This window comes from Branchiostoma lanceolatum, chromosome 12, assembly GCF_035083965.1.
Source record: "Branchiostoma lanceolatum isolate klBraLanc5 chromosome 12, klBraLanc5.hap2, whole genome shotgun sequence".
Lineage (NCBI taxonomy): Eukaryota > Metazoa > Chordata > Leptocardii > Amphioxiformes > Branchiostomatidae > Branchiostoma > Branchiostoma lanceolatum.
Window position 1 is genome coordinate 12221013 of NC_089733.1, and position 16068 is coordinate 12237080.

Genomic DNA, 16068 nt, shown 5'->3' on the forward strand with positions numbered 1-16068 from the left:
CATGCAGAAATACATCTTTTTGAGTGAGTTGCCAGAAATGTGTTTTATATGATTCACAATCTTTCAATTTCTCAACAGAAACATTACAAGCAAGAGCCTGGCAAGTTCATCTCAATCCCAGACTCTATAGAGATGGAGAGAGTGAAGACTCTTCAAGATATCACCAGTGACTACTACTACAAGGAGGAAGCCAAGGAGCTTGTGGAGAGATGTCTGAGCCAGTATCCCTTCTCTGTGGAGATCGACAGGGTCCACAAAGTGTCAGCGATGCAAGACCCGGTAAGACACTTGCAAGACAACATTGACTTAGTAGAATGATTTTGCTTTTCCGTTCATTCAATGTTCAAAATTAATGATAAAGATATACCTGGAAGTCTAACCTTTATCAACATGATAATATTTCTACTTCCTTAGTCTCATTTTAAACATTCTTTTGTCCACAGCGTCTGTACCGTGAGGAGTGGGACAGGGACAGACAGAACTACACGGTTATTCCAGATTCTCCCGAGGTCGCTCGAGTTTGCGAGGTTGCCAAGATGCAGAGCGATGTAAGCTTATTATGGTTTCTCTTCTTCATATTTTTGCTGAATTTTGTACATGACAGCATTTTTGTGTTTTGAAAAAGTTTCTGTGAAATTCATCTCCAACGTCATACATTCTTTTCCACAGCTTGTGTACCACCAAGGCTATGAGAAGCAGAAGCAGGGAGGCTACAAGCTGGCTGCTGATGCTCCTCTCTTCCTGACAGCCAAGGAATCAGCTAAGAATGCCAGTGATGTAAGTGATGTTCCTAATATTATTATTTTCAATGCCTTTCTTATAATTTTTTGGACTTCAATGTTTGTGTACGTGGTTGATCGAAAATTCAAAATAAAGGATGTGAAATAATTATTGTCATTTAATCATTAGGTGCACCAGTCTGAGTCAAGCAAGGTTATCCATTCTTTATTGAATTTCATGTATTGAGGGTCAATTATTCACATCTATGTATCATTTGTTTTACAGCATGTCTACCAGACAGGACTTCGGGAGGCCCGAGGGAAGGGATTCCCCAACTTCCAGGAGTCTCCACTGTTCCTGCAGAACAAACTGTCAGCACAGCTAGCCTCTGGGGTAAGTAATTTATAAAAGGTGTCCTTGAATCTTTGGGAATCGACAGCATTTCTTGCTGACAATTGTATAACACCTCTCTCCACATAAAGTTATATAATCAGTTTTTGCTAACAACTTGATAATTCTGATTACGTTCATGCCTTCTTGACAACCTAAAGCTGTCAGACTGAGTACATTCTTCTTAAATGTCCCACTTGTTTTTTCAGGCTTTGTACACAAAGGACTACCAGCAGCAGAAGCTGAAGTACACCCTCCCTGCTGACAGAGTGGACATGGTGGCTGCCAAGGGAATTCTGGACTTGTCTGATGTAGGTATTTCTAGTGCTGAAAATGATTATTTGCCTTGATGTGCAGAACAATATCTCTTTTACGTCCAACTATACTAATGTTTGTTACGGTTGTAAGGTGTTTTTTTAGCACCATTTAAGTTTATTAAACTTAAATGGTGCTAAAAAAACACATAATAATACAAATAAACTTTGTAAGAAAAGATGGTTTCTAGGATTTCAAACATTTTTGTATTGTTTCACAGCGTAAGTACAGGCAGAAACCAGGAAAGCCCATCTCCATCCCAGACACAGTTGAACAGGTCCGCTGCAACGAGGTGGCCAAGCTCGCCAGTGATGTAAGTAAGGTCATAGAGCTATGTAAGTGTGCCTCACAGCACAGTTGCACGGGGTCAAAAATGCACAGAAAACATGCTATGACAGTCGTCATAAGGTGTAGTATTGGACAACCAACACTGCTTTTTTTTTTACAGTGTCAACATTGATATAAGGCCAAACAGTCAGTCAGAAATAGTTCCATAACAATCATTTTCACAGCCACACCAATATATTTTCATATTTTTCTAACATTGTCAAGTAGGAATTAAGCATCTACCGTACTCAAGAAGAAAACAGATGGCTTGGAGGAAAACTTGAATCTGACTAATATATATACTATATATGATTGTGGTTGCAATATTATATAAACTGATATAAACTGTACAATGGCATGTAGCAATTAAATTAAAAGATATCAAAAGTTGATATGATTATAACACACATGTAGGCAAATTTTCTACTGCTCTTTGTTTTGGCAATAGATCGCAATCGGTCTACATGACTGAAGTTTAGTGTCAAAAAGTCTTAGGATACAGCAAGTGTCAAAGAGTTCCAGACAGATAACAGTTCTTGCAATCCTTCCAACAGAAAAACTACAAGCAGGAGCCCGGCCGCTTCATTTCAATCAAAGACAGTCCTGAAATTCTTCGTCTGAAGTCTCTACAAGAGATTGTCAGTGACCACTACTACAAGGAGGAAGCCAAGGAACTTGTAGAGAGATGTCTGAGCCAGTATCCCTTCTCTGTGGAGATCGACAGGGTCCACAAAGTATCTCAAATTCAGGATCCGGTAAGTGGCTATTTTTCAAAACTAAATGTTGTTTTTTGTCTTTTAAAACCTTAGTATGTGTGGTATGACTTTTACAGCTGTTCGTCTGTCTGGTGATTTTTAGTACCATGTTTCCTGATTAATTGCACTCTTTAAGTCAGACTTTTCTTCCTTTTGCAGCGGTTGTACCGTGAGGAGTGGGATAGAGACAGACAGAACTACACGGTCATTCCGGATTCCCCCGAGGTTGCACGTGTTTGCGAGGTTGCCAAGTTGCAGAGTGATGTAAGCTTGATTTGTTATCTCACATTCTTATTTTTTGCTGAATTTTGTGCACAACAGCATTTTATTAAAGAGTAGTTTCTGTGAGATTCATCTCCAATGTCATACAATCTTTTCCACAGCTTGTGTACCACCAAGGCTATGAGAAGCAGAAGCAGGGAGGCTACAAGCTGGCTGCTGATGCTCCTCTCTTCCTGACAGCTAAGGAATCTGCTAAGAATGCCAGTGATGTAAGTGAATTTTTGATTTTTTTTAATGAAAAAACATTCCAATCAACATTATATTCATAGGTTCTTTTAAGCCATTATACAATGTATATCCTCAATGATGACTTTTTAAAATTTCTTGCAGTATGCCTACCAGACAGGACTTAGGGATGCCAGAGGAAAGGGATTCAGCAACTTCCAGGAGTCTCCACTGTTCCTGCAGAACAAACTGTCAGCACAGCTGGCCTCTGGGGTAAGTAAAGGCCTCTCGTTGTTCAATCTCACCAGAAAGCTCTTGTTTTCTTCATAAGTCCCCTATGTGAATTCAGTCTACTTTTGAGTACTAGCCAGTGACTTGTCCTGTAAATGTATTTTTGTATGATACAAGTGTAATTATTCATTTGTTGGTGTGAGGCTTTGTCTTAATATCTCATTTTATATGTTATTGTAGGCTCTGTATACCAAGGACTACCAGCAGCAGAAGCTGAAGTACACCCTTCCTGCTGACAGGGTGGACATGGTGGCTGCCAAGGGTATTCTGGACTTGTCTGATGTAAGTATGTCTTTTTTTTTTACTTGTAAATATCTCGCAAAACAATTATGAGGTGATTACTATAATTGTTTACTGGAAGTGATTGTGCTTCATTTGGTTTACCCTGTTCACTGTTCTTTGTTGCAGCGCAAGTACAAGCAGAAGCCGGCAGCGCCCAAGGTGTTCCCAGACTCGGTTGAACAGGTCCACTTCAAGTCTCTGGCCCCATTGAAAGATGTACGTGAAACAACTCATAAGATATTAACACAAACGTATAAACCGTTTCCAATACAGGGAATTGTTATATGTTTTTCAGTTTATCAATTTTATTTATCAAGACAGAATGAACTAACTCAAAGTCTTTGTATTATGATTGTTCACAGGTGCTTTCTATATACATGCATATAATTTTTAGTGGGAGATCCGTACTCGACCGTTGTCATAGGGTGGCATTATGTATTTACACATGTTTGGTCAAATTTATCACTGTGACGGTTATAATCGTTTGATATTGGTGTCTCAAAGGAATTAAATGTAAGTGATGTTGCCTGTAAATATTAGGTTAAAGATTCAACTTTCAAACTTAATTCTCCAAACAGAGTGTCTACAAGCACGAGCCAGGCGGTTTTACCTCTGAGATTGACACTCCTGAGACAAGGAGGATGAGGTCCCTCCTGGAGATTGTCAGTGACAACTACTACAAGGAAGAGGCCAAGGAGATTGTGGAGAAGTGCAGCAGCCAGTATCCCTTCTCTGTGGAGATTGACAGGGTCCACAAAGTTTCAGCTCTGCAGGATCCGGTAAGTTACAAATACACATTTTTAAATCTTCAAAACAACAAGAGGGCAAAGTATTGATCCTTGTGGTACCTTGTGATACATGAAGACACTCAGGCTTGTAGGCCATAAACGTTAATGATTTTATGTCTACTGCAGTAAATACAATCTAAATATTTTCCTCAATATCTGTTGTATTTTTGTTGGACATATTGACTTGACAATGGTGCCTGCTCTAACTTTTTTTTTAATGAATCATATTCCCTCGACGTACGTCAACGTTGCCCTAAATGTAAAGGTTTTGAGACATTCTGAAACATGTGTGATATCATAGGTGGTGTAGAAAAAAAATCATTCATCAACAACATGTATTATTTTCCACAGCGCCTGTACCGTGAGCGGTGGGATAAGGACAGACAGAACTACACCGTCATTCCGGACTCCCCCGAGGTCACTCGTGTGCTCGAGGCTGCCAAGATGCAGAGCGACGTAAGTAGAACTACATCTATCTGAGCCAATATTTCATCTCACGTACATGTGTACTGCAAAGTAATGGAATCCAGGAAGGCTATTGGACATTTCAACCAGGGCTATCTACATGTACCCTTGAGAAATCATGACCATAGCATGTCTAGAACCCAAGAAAGCAAAATCCAGAGGTTTCCTGCTGTACCATAGGAAGCTGCCAGAAGGCCCATTGTCAAATTTGTCCATTGTTTTACTAACACCTACCCACAAACCAAATAAAATGCTGATCCATCGACATCTCCTTGAGTTTTGCTGCCTATGGAGATCTTGATAAAACAAACAAACAAACACACACACAAACACACACACACAAACAAACAGCACGGAAAACAAACATAACCTTCTCGGCAAAGGTAATAAAGTATTGATTTCACGTTGTAGTCAAGCCAAATTCTTACTGGCATAGAATTTTAAAAAGATTGAACTGAAGAATTTTAAAAGTTTCACTCAGTAGTGACTATCGGTATCTCATTCCTCTTGTTTTTCCCCCTTTTTTCAGCTTATTTATCGTGAAGGCTACGAGAAGCAGAAGCTGGAAGGTTACAAGATGATACCTGATACGCCACTCCTCCTTCAATGCAAGGAGTCTGCGAAGAATGCCAGTGATGTGAGTTAGACACTTGTTGTTAATAGATATATATTTGTATACTATATTTTTGTCCACTGCAAAATTTTTATGATATGATTTTAACATGTAACGACATCAATACAGCTTATTGGCTATTGGCTGCCACTGTGGGACACTTAAAGTTTGTATGATCAAATAAACCATTGATATATATATTTAGGACTATAATATATAATGTATGATATGTACAATGTAATATGTAAAGAATTAAAGCCTAATAGGACAAGATTTCATTTAAACTGTGCATCAGACTAATCCTTAAACTATTTTTGGTTCATCAGCATGTTTACCAGACAGCACTTAGGGATGCCAGGGGAAAGGGATTCAGTAACTTCCAGGAGTCTCCACTGTTCCTGCAGAACAAACTGTCAGCACAGCTGGCCTCTGGGGTAAGTATTCATCCTTATCTCATGTTTCAAGCTAGAAAAAATCTGAGAGAAAGTCTCTGCCGTAAAAATTACAATATGTTCATTTTTTCAATCAGTCTGTTGTAACTTTTGAATATGCTTGAACAAGTGAATTGTATTTGGCATCTTCGTAATATTCTTTGATATTTCTTTATAGGCTCTGTATACCAAGGACTACCAGCAGCAGAAGCTGAAGTACACCCTCCCTGCTGACAGGGTGGACATGGTGGCTGCCAAGGGTATTCTGGACCTGTCTGATGTAGGTTTTTCTTAAATCATACACTTTTGCATATATTGCACACCTGATGTGTTGAATATCTTTTGATTATTAGATTTAAAAATCTGTTTTCCATTGACTGAATTTTAGTCAGGTAAACTGGTTACTTATAAAAGGCTTTTTGGTGTCCAGACGCAGGTTTGTCCTCGGTGCTGAATGTAGAAGTGTTAATGTGTTTCATTGTTAGAATTTGTTACTTTTTTTATATTACTTTAGACACTACTATATTATACCATTCACCCTTGCTATCTTTGCTTTTTTTCAGCGCAAGTACAAGCAGAAGCCAGGAGTACCAAAGGTGTTCCCAGACTCGGTTGAACAACTCCACGTCAAGTCTCTGGCTCCTTTGAAGGATGTACGTGATATCACTTTCATTGGACACAAGTTTATATTATTTTTGTCAAATTTGAAGTAAATTTCAACAGTTATCTGTTCAAAGGAATAACACTATAATTAACAAATAATTCCGAAAAGGTTGTCAAATTTTTTAAATCTTATCTAAAATCTACACTCTCTCAGGTTTGCAAGCTGAGTAAGTTACAAACCTTTCACATTGTGCATATCCCTACTTATCTGTTTGATGATGTAAGAGAAGAAGTTGATTTTGTCTTATATTTTGCCAAATATGTTGGGTGAAATACATTGTGTGTTTTCAAAAATGTGTCATTTTGTCTTACTGAAAGCAGATTTTTAATCAAATTACCAAATTTCTGCGCCAACAGAAAGTCTACAAGCACGAGCCAGGCGGCTTCACCTCTGAGATTGACACTCCTGAGACCAGGAGGATGAGGACCCTCCTGGAGACCGTGAGCGACTATTACTACAAGGAAGAGGCCAAGGAGATTGTGGAGAAGTGCTGCAGCCAGTTCCCCTTCACCGTGGAGATTGAGAGGGTGGAGAAGGTTACGGAGATGCAGGATGAAGTAAGTTACATGCAATAAGATCTAGACAGAAGAGGGCCAAGTAGTGAACCCTGTGGCACCTTATGATTGATATTCATTTTAAGCTGGCAAACTTTTTCCTAAGGACTGTATAATCCCTGGTCTTGGTGATAGAACATTGTGATTTAAGTATCAACCTCTACACGCAACATAAGTTTGGCAGTTTGACAGCACAACAAAACTCAAGAAGAATTTTTGATAGTCCTGATGATTTGTTGACAGGTTTGTATGGGAAAAAATAACTTTGAATGTTTACATTGTTCACAACAAATACCAAAGAATGGTAGATACTGTTTCCTTTGTTTAGGAAAACTTATGAGAAAAAGTACTGGTGTTAAAGAATTCATATTTTCCTAGAACGATCGTAGTGTGGAACTTGTTGCCACCAAGTACTGTAGAAGCAGCCTCATTAGACAGCTTTAGACAATGCATCAAGTTAGCTATGCAAAGGTTAGATATGACAGGTCATTCAGTGTAATACAACCAGCTGCTGTTGCGCCGCGTGCCTGCGTAGCTGGTGTGTTACGCCGAAGGGTGGTTATGCCGGCTATATAGATACAGATATAGAAGACACCTCAATAGCAATGGACTAGCCCCCAACTGGACTACAATTACACTTTGTTGTGTCCTGTGTGGCTCAAGGGCTATAGATTTGGAGATGGCCACCGCCCCTATACACTGAATGTTGTTCGAAGGATTTAAACATTTATATTTAGTGTGAATCTACTTGTCTGTGTCCTGTGGTTTAAGTTTTCTTTGCCCTCTCCAGAAACGCTACCGTGCAGACTATGAAAGGGACCGACACAACTACACCGTCATTCCGGACTCCCCCGAGGTCGCTCGTGTGATTGAGGCTGACAAGATGCAGAGTGATGTAAGTAATTTTTTGTCAGTCATTTCTTTCCCCTCTGAAAACGATGCATATTTTTGGAATGAAATATATGCATCAACAAGTTTTTTCATCATAATTTCCTGCCTTGACTGTGAGACTTTTAATAGTTTCATGGTAGTTTGAGAAGAGACTTTTGTCTATCCATAAAAGTTTTGTAATGATTCAACATCGGAGATCAACACTTTTCACAGTGTTCACAATGTAATGTGTTGATTCAGCATTTGCTGGGCTTTTTTTCTAAAGCTGGTCATCACTTTAATTTGCTTCTTTCTCTAGCGTATCTACCGTCTAGGATATGAGAAGCAGAAGCAAGAAGGGTACAAGATGGTGTCTGACACACCCCTCTTCCTCCAGTGCAAGGAGTCTGCCTGGAATGCCAGTGATGTGAGTTTGTTAGATTTTGTATAACCGATAAACTGCATCCAGGCGTAACACTATGAGTATGTCTCTAACTGAACCTAGGTACTCATTTTCACTTGAGTGAAGTAAAGAAATACAATTAAGGTGTAAATTGCCTTTCCAAGGGGCACAACTTTGGGGCCTACTAGGGATTCAAACCCAGAACCTTTAGATTCTAAGTCAACAACTTTAACCTCAATACCACCTTGCCACCTAATGGCAATTTTTTAAAACCAGAGTACAGTTCTTGTTATTTCTTTCAAAGTTCCTATAGCTAAGCTTTTGTCGACAACTGCTTTTGAAAAATTTAGTAAAAATTACACACCTTTGGTACATCATGGAAACAGCTAGACTAAGTGGAGGAGAATGTCTTATAACACACTTCACATTCATTTAACGTCATCTGTGCCATGTTGGATTTTAGCATACATCTGAAAAACACACAAAGATGCTATAAGTTGCTAAATCCAATTATCCGCCAATATGGTCGCCCGGGGATTCAAATTATAATCATTATTATTACGTTAAAGATAAGCATGTATAACTAAAAGTATTATTTCACCGCTTGTACCATTGTCCTTACATGTTCTTTATGGTGGACTTGAGTTTCTATAAAAATTGTATTTCTTTGTCCTGTTTTCCCTAGTACAACTACAAGACGGCACTTGAGGAGGCACGCAGGACGCAGTTCAAAAATGTCCACGAGTCTCCACTGTTCCTGCAGAACAAACTGTCAGCACAGCTGGCTTCAGGGGTATGCACCACAGTTTCTCTGTATGTGTTTTAAGACACAGATTTGTCCTGAAGTTTCTATGCTGTTGCACTGTAGAATCGAACCTAAAAGTTTAGTTCTTTTGACGAGAATGTAAATCCTTGAATTAGTACTTGACTTAGCTGATTCTTTGCTTTTTGTACAGCCTCTGTATGTCAAGGACTACCAGCAGCAGAAGCTGAAGTACACCCTCCCTGCTGACAGGGTGGACATGGTGGCTGCCAAGAATATTCTGGACTTGTCTGACGTAGGTTTCTTCTTCAAATGTCATCATCATTCTTTTAGAACTGTGATGTGTTCTGGGAAGCATTTCTATCGCATTCTTCATTTTTACCTTCTTTAAAAATTTCTGTGCTTTTTCTTGCAGCGCAAGTACAAGCAGAAGCCAGGAGTGCCAAAGGTGTTCCCAGACTCAGTTGAGCAGCTCCACGTCAAGTCTCTGGACCCACTTAAAGATGTACGTAATACAACTTACAAGTTATATTTAGAAACACAATGTTGACAATCTTTGTCCAAAAGGTTTATGTATTTTCAGTGTCATTTGTGTGCTTGAACAAGTTGTCGTGAATAGATCTTTGAAGTTGAATAAAATTCCAGTTCTCTAATTATGTAAAAAGTGCAACTTTGCTAAAGCAACATTTTTTACTCATACCTCAACAGAAAGTCTACAAGCAGGAGCCAGGCGGCTTCACATCTGAGATTGACACTCCTGAGACAAGGAGGCTGAGGTCTCTTCTGGAGATTGTCAGTGACAACTACTACAAGGAAGAGGCCAAGGAGATTGTGGAGAAGTGCTGCAGCCAGTTCCCCTTCACTGTTGAGATTGAGAGGGTGGAGAAAGTTACAGAGATGCAGGATGATGTAAGTGTGGCAGTTTGAAAGCACATCAAAAGTTCTCAAATATCTCATACTACTATCTGTTTTAAAAGGCATAAATTTCCTTTCTTTCATGATTCTGGATTCATTTGTATTAATTCTGAGGATGTTCTTTAGGGCCAATACTTGGAAAAAAGATAAAGGTATCATTTAGAAAGAATAGTTGATAGTCATGTTTGTATTGAAAAATAATTGTTGAATGTGTATATTGTGGGCATAAATTCCCTTTCTTTCCTGAGTAAGAGTACACATTTTATAGTTGAAGATATCCATCAGAACCAAGAGTTTAGAAAAAAGATAAAGACTCATCTTGAAAGATTAGTTGATAGTCACAACAATTGACAGTAATCAGGTTTTGTAGTGAAAAAAAAATGAATGTCTGAATGCCTCCATTGTTGGCAAGACATTGTCATGTGCTATCTACCAGTTTGCGTTGTGTAACTTAACTTTTCTTTGCCCTCCCCCTCACAGAAACGCTACCGTGCAGACTATGAAAGGGACCGACACAACTACACCGTCATTCCGGACTCCCCCGAGGTCGCTCGCGTGTTGGAGGCTGCCAGGATGCAGAGTGATGTAAGTTTTTTCTTTATCACTAACAAAGATTATCTTCTCTGTCTTTACTCAAACACGAAGTGTAATGCTTTATCAGTAGCTGAAAATGAAATGCGTCTTTGCTATGGCTCGCTTTTAATAGGAAAGCACACCTGGTTACCCCTTTTCTTCTTCATAAATGTGATGTGTTCTTTAGATGCAAGGGCTTACGCCTGAAGCTCCCTAGTACATGTGGCCATCAGCTTTATGCCATACAAAACGATGAATGCAATCCTTTACATGTCCAGCTAGACCCTATCATTAAACCATGGATCCACAGAATTTGATCCATATAACCAAGCGACTGGGTTGTGTTACCACTTGTGTCAGGGGGAAAGATTCTGGAAGCTAGATCTGTTGAGTAATACCTGTAATTCATGCCAAGGGATTTGTAGAAAAATACTTTGTTAGCCGTAAGACTATTAGATACTTATGATTGAGCTTTGTCTTTCCACAGTTGGTGTACAAGGAAGGGTTTGAGAAGCAGAAGACGGAAGGCTACAAGATGGTGTCTGATACGCCCCTCTTCCTCCAATGCAGGGATTCAGCCAGGAACGCCAGTGACGTGAGTTTTCGGTATAAATTATGTATAGTAGTAATGTTTAGGTTTTTGTAATTCTCTTGACAGCCTTGCACTCTTTGAAATTTCTTATTCTTATATTTTATTCTAAGCCCACAACTAAAACGTTAACAGTTATTCTCATATTTCCACTAGGTGCCCTAAGATGGCCACAATAATGAGGGTTGACATTAGCTATAAATAGCATCTCTGTTCTTACGAATAAGAAAATTGACGGGGAAGATGATGAACTGATGTTGTAACTGTGTTGTGCAATGACTTCCTCAGTACGTCTACAAGACAGCACTCAAGCAGGCACAAGAGGCCCAGTACAAGAATGTCCATGAGTCTCCACTGTACCTGCAGAACAAACTGTCAGCACAGCTGGCTTCAGGGGTAAGTACAAGTATCATGCTTTCTTCTTGTGCTCTCAATTCGAATTTGTACCACAATCCAAATTAACACTTACCGAGTACTACAGATTTGAGCCTGAAAAGTTAAGTCTAATGCAAATGTTAATTTTAGACGTAGCATATTTCATTAACCTGTTTCTTTGCTTGTACAGCCCCTGTATGTCAAGGACTACCAGCAGCAGAAGCTGAAGTACACCCTCCCTGCTGACAGGGTGGACATGGTGGCTGCCAAGAATATTCTGGACTTGTCTGAGGTAGGTTTTCTCCTGAACTATAATAATCTTTCAGCACAGTGGATCTATTGTTGCCTTTCAATCATTTCTATAGCTTTTTCTGTCTGTTATTACCTTCCACTCACTGTCTGTATTTTTTTCAGCGCAAGTACAAGCAGAAGCCAGGAGTACCAAAGGTGTTCCCAGACTCGGTTGAACAACTCCACGTCAAGTCCCTGGCTCCTTTGAAGGATGTACGTAATATGACTCATATCATTAATACAATTAAATGGGTTTGTATCATTGTGAAGATGACGGAGTAGAAGATGGTATTCGACCGGTTTTGACCTTTTCAAGAATGACAACAGTCAGACCAGTCCTCCTTTTATACCTTATCTGTGCATCCTTGTGTAGGGTGCTTTTAGTTATCAGCTAATCAGTCATTTATTAATCAATTTTGAGTAATTACTATTAAATCAGGATTAAGCATGTCATTGCTTTAGATCAGAGTGATGAATTTCTAAAAGGAACATTAGAACATTATTTGAAGATTACTTAGGGCAAAGATGTTTATGATTACTATATTGGAATGATTAATAATGTCCTTCAGTATATGTCCATCGAGCGCTGCATTTTTTCTGCTTGACAATGAATCTTGCTTTACATACTGATTTAAACATCAATAACTCCAAATTTGAAGATGCTGGATATCTTGTAAGTAAATCCCAGTTCTATGGATATGTTTGTTATGCATGATCTTGCAAAAAGCAATGCTTTTACTCATTCAACATTTGCAATATTGCTCAACCAACAGAAAGTCTACAAGCAGGAGCCAGGCGGCTTCACCTCTGAGATTGACACTCCTGAAACAAGGAGGCTGAGGTCCCTCCTGGAGATTGTCAGCGACAACTACTACAAGGAAGAGGCCAAGGAGATTGTGGAGAAATGCTGCAGCCAGTTCCCCTTCACTGTGGAGATTGAGAGGGTGGAGAAAGTTACAGAGATGCAGGATGCTGTAAGTTAAATCTTCTTTTTTTCTCAATAAAAGTCTAAAAATCCAATGACTAGACTTTGCCCAAACTTGACACCTTTATGATAACATGGGCACCTTAGGTATTGACGCACAGGTGCTTTAGGTATTTACTGAAAACGTGCTATGAGTGCACTTTTTACCAAAACAAATTAGCAGCATTTAAAAAAGACTAAAATCATGGCTCTTGGTATTTGTCCAGATGTTACCACAGTGGCACACCAAATCCATATGTTTGTTTTGGCACACTTGACAGAGTAACCAAAGAGGCTTGGTAGGCGTCACTCCATGTGGGATTATTGTGTTAAGTGCCTTTCCCAAGGCCTAGGGCACAACGTAGGGGCATGGCAAGTATTGAATCTGGAAGCTCAATGCTCTAAACATTTCGGCACACCAATGCCACAGCAGCATTAAATTTTAGAGGAGATTTATAAGTATTTATAATTCTTTTTACATCATAGTGATGCACTCACTTTTACGTTCCTTGTTGACATATATTTACATGCCTAACACATCCATAGATATGTTTTGGTGAAAATAACTTTTATAACCAGTTCTCATTTTTTCTCCTCAGAAAAAGTACCGTGAGAAGTATGATGAGGCGAAGCAGAAGTACACGGTCATTCCGGACTCACCTGAAGTGTTACGTGTGATTGAGGCTGCTAAGATGCAAAGTGATGTAAGTTTTGCTTAACCTTTAGCACGCTGAAGTAGCCATTTGGCACCCCATTCTCTGTTAGTTACAAAGTTAGGCAGCAGGGAGAAGTAACAGATGATCGGTAGATATACAATGTATTCACTATTTTATGACCTGCTTTGTATTTTGTTGAATCTGATATTGTTGATTTTTTAATGTTTATATCGTTTTGGTGTGAGGGAGGGCAACTTGTAAATGTTTTTATGCACCTGTTTTGACCTTTTTTAACATATATATGAACAGGGTTAGTTTCGTATCGCTAACTTAGATGTTCAAATTTTCATGGGAAAATTAGATTTAGATAATAATGATGCACTGTGTTCTGTTGCTATGATTTTATATCAGTAAGTTATCAATTTCATATTCAATCCTGATAACTGTTGTCTTTCTTTTCATAGCTTCACTACAAGGACGGGTTGGAAAAACAGAAGAAGGAAGGCTACAAGATGGTGTCTGATACGCCCCTCTTCAACCAATGCAGGGATTCGGCCAGGAATGCCAGTGACGTGAGTTGCACAGTGCTTAAACCTTTCTTTTGGCATTTGTGTTTTCCAAATTGTAAAGGATGACAGCAATCCTCCTTTTCTAATTCTATGCATATCAATGCCTCATTTCATGACCCGGATTCCACATTTGTATTCATCATTCCTGAGAAAGTATTAGTAAGCAAAAAGACTTTCTTGTACACTTATGTTTTTCATTATAAGATTGTATGCCGATTGAAAAACTCCATTTAGAATTGAAATCAATGAGATTGTAATAGTGAAATCGGATGATTACTGATTTTTTTGGTCTAACACCTGCACTTTGTATCCTTTTTTCAGTATGTCTACAAGACAGCAATCAAGCAGGCACAAGAGGCCCAGTACAAGAATGTCCATGAGTCTCCACTGTACCTGCAGAACAAACTGTCAGCACAGTTGGCCTCTGGGGTTAGTATTATTCTTGACTTTAGGTGGCAATCTTTTGTGTTTCTAGCTTGAAAAAATCCAGAGAAGCTCTCTGCAATAAAGTGCCTTTCTCAAGATTTGGTTAATTTCTATGGAAGATCTCAAGTATTTCTGAGAACTTGATTTCTCGATATTGAAGAATTTGTTACTCTTTTTGCTGTACAGCCTCTGTATGTCAAGGACTACCAGCAGCAGAAGCTGAAGTACACCCTCCCTGCTGACAGGGTGGACATGGTGGCTGCCAAGAATATTCTGGACTTGTCTGAGGTAGGCTTTCCCCTTATATAAATATAATAATCTTCCAGCACAGTATTGTTGCCTTTCAACCATTTTTACAGCTTTCTGCATTGGCATCACATTCAACACATTAAATGTCTGTATTTTCTTTTCTAATTTAGCGCAAGTACAAGCAGAAGCCAGGAGTACCAAAGGTGTTCCCAGACTCCATTGAAGGTGAACGCATCAAGTCCCTGGAGCCATTGAAAGACGTACGTAACTGTAAAATTTTCCATAATTGTGCCACTCCACGTCAAGTCTCTGGATCCACTGAAAGATGTATGTAATTAGCACAGTGATTAATTTTGAGTAGTAATTGTTAAATCAGGCATCCCTAACATTATCAAAATTCCAATTTCAACAGGACTGTTGTTTATAAACAAAGAATGTTTCCAAAACAAAACTACAGTACTGTAACAATTATGTTTATTTCCGTATTATGATTGATTGTTTGTGTGTTTGTTTGTTTGTTTAATGTTTAAACATTTTCTGGCCCAACAAACAGAAAGTCTACAAGCACGAGCCAGGCGGCTTCACCTCTGAGATTGACACTCCTGAGACCAGGAGGCTGAGGTCCCTCCTGGAGATTGTCAGTGACAACTACTACAAGGAAGAGGCCAAGGAGATTGTGGAGAAATGCTGCAGCCAGTTCCCCTTCACTGTGGAAATTGAGAGGGTGGAGAAAGTTACAGAGATGCAGGATGCTGTAAGTTAAATCTGCCTTTTTTTTTGAACAGAAGTTATTCCTGACCAATGACTACACTTTGCCCAAACTCAATGCCTTCATAATAACATAATTTATTAGGCACATTATGTATTTAGTTACATGCGATGATTTCAACAAGTTATTCTAATGACTACTTGCCAAAACCTGATGCATTCACAATAACATAGGCACATTCATTGTGTTAATAGAACAATGTGTTTAAGGCTTTAACCAGAAGCATGCTACTAGTTCATTTTCGCCAGACAACAGTACTGTCAGCATTAAAAGGAGCTTAAAAATACCCATACATTTTCCAGTTCCTTTTACATTGTTGTGATACACTTTCACATCTTAAGTTCCTTGCTGACAGAGTCTGAAAGAGATTATCTTACATGCCTTAGACATCTAGGTGCATGTTTTGGTGAAAATGGAATGTTTTGTAACCAATTATGTCTTTTTTTCTCCTCAGAAAAAGTACCGTGAGAAGTATGATGAGGAGAAGCAGAAGTACACGGTCATTCCGGACTCACCTGAAGTGTTACGTGTGATTGAGGCTGCTAGGATGCAGAGTGATGTAAGTTTTCTTATCATTCAATAAGCTCAACACATTTAGTGGAAACCAGCACATC

The 16068-nt window shown here is 39.0% G+C and overlaps 1 protein-coding gene across 1 annotated transcript in view; it reads left to right on the forward strand.

Annotated features, from left to right (window-relative positions):
* LOC136445762 (nebulin-like) overlaps positions 1 to 16068 on the forward strand; it is an 83131-nt gene that overhangs the window by 24021 nt on the left and 43042 nt on the right. The window contains exons 38-75 of the mRNA XM_066443899.1: positions 79 to 279; positions 444 to 548; positions 670 to 777; positions 1006 to 1113; positions 1320 to 1421; positions 1646 to 1738; positions 2307 to 2507; positions 2667 to 2771; positions 2891 to 2998; positions 3120 to 3227; positions 3426 to 3527; positions 3654 to 3743; positions 4106 to 4306; positions 4667 to 4771; positions 5310 to 5417; positions 5720 to 5827; positions 6003 to 6104; positions 6388 to 6477; positions 6845 to 7045; positions 7833 to 7937; positions 8232 to 8339; positions 9001 to 9108; positions 9272 to 9373; positions 9494 to 9583; positions 9787 to 9987; positions 10474 to 10578; positions 11054 to 11161; positions 11444 to 11551; positions 11721 to 11822; positions 11945 to 12034; positions 12595 to 12795; positions 13385 to 13489; positions 13906 to 14013; positions 14332 to 14439; positions 14623 to 14724; positions 14856 to 14945; positions 15239 to 15439; positions 15909 to 16013. Coding sequence (XP_066299996.1) covers positions 79 to 279; positions 444 to 548; positions 670 to 777; positions 1006 to 1113; positions 1320 to 1421; positions 1646 to 1738; positions 2307 to 2507; positions 2667 to 2771; positions 2891 to 2998; positions 3120 to 3227; positions 3426 to 3527; positions 3654 to 3743; positions 4106 to 4306; positions 4667 to 4771; positions 5310 to 5417; positions 5720 to 5827; positions 6003 to 6104; positions 6388 to 6477; positions 6845 to 7045; positions 7833 to 7937; positions 8232 to 8339; positions 9001 to 9108; positions 9272 to 9373; positions 9494 to 9583; positions 9787 to 9987; positions 10474 to 10578; positions 11054 to 11161; positions 11444 to 11551; positions 11721 to 11822; positions 11945 to 12034; positions 12595 to 12795; positions 13385 to 13489; positions 13906 to 14013; positions 14332 to 14439; positions 14623 to 14724; positions 14856 to 14945; positions 15239 to 15439; positions 15909 to 16013 — 4593 coding nt within the window. The remainder of the gene's footprint in view (positions 1 to 78; positions 280 to 443; positions 549 to 669; positions 778 to 1005; positions 1114 to 1319; positions 1422 to 1645; positions 1739 to 2306; positions 2508 to 2666; positions 2772 to 2890; positions 2999 to 3119; positions 3228 to 3425; positions 3528 to 3653; positions 3744 to 4105; positions 4307 to 4666; positions 4772 to 5309; positions 5418 to 5719; positions 5828 to 6002; positions 6105 to 6387; positions 6478 to 6844; positions 7046 to 7832; positions 7938 to 8231; positions 8340 to 9000; positions 9109 to 9271; positions 9374 to 9493; positions 9584 to 9786; positions 9988 to 10473; positions 10579 to 11053; positions 11162 to 11443; positions 11552 to 11720; positions 11823 to 11944; positions 12035 to 12594; positions 12796 to 13384; positions 13490 to 13905; positions 14014 to 14331; positions 14440 to 14622; positions 14725 to 14855; positions 14946 to 15238; positions 15440 to 15908; positions 16014 to 16068) is intronic.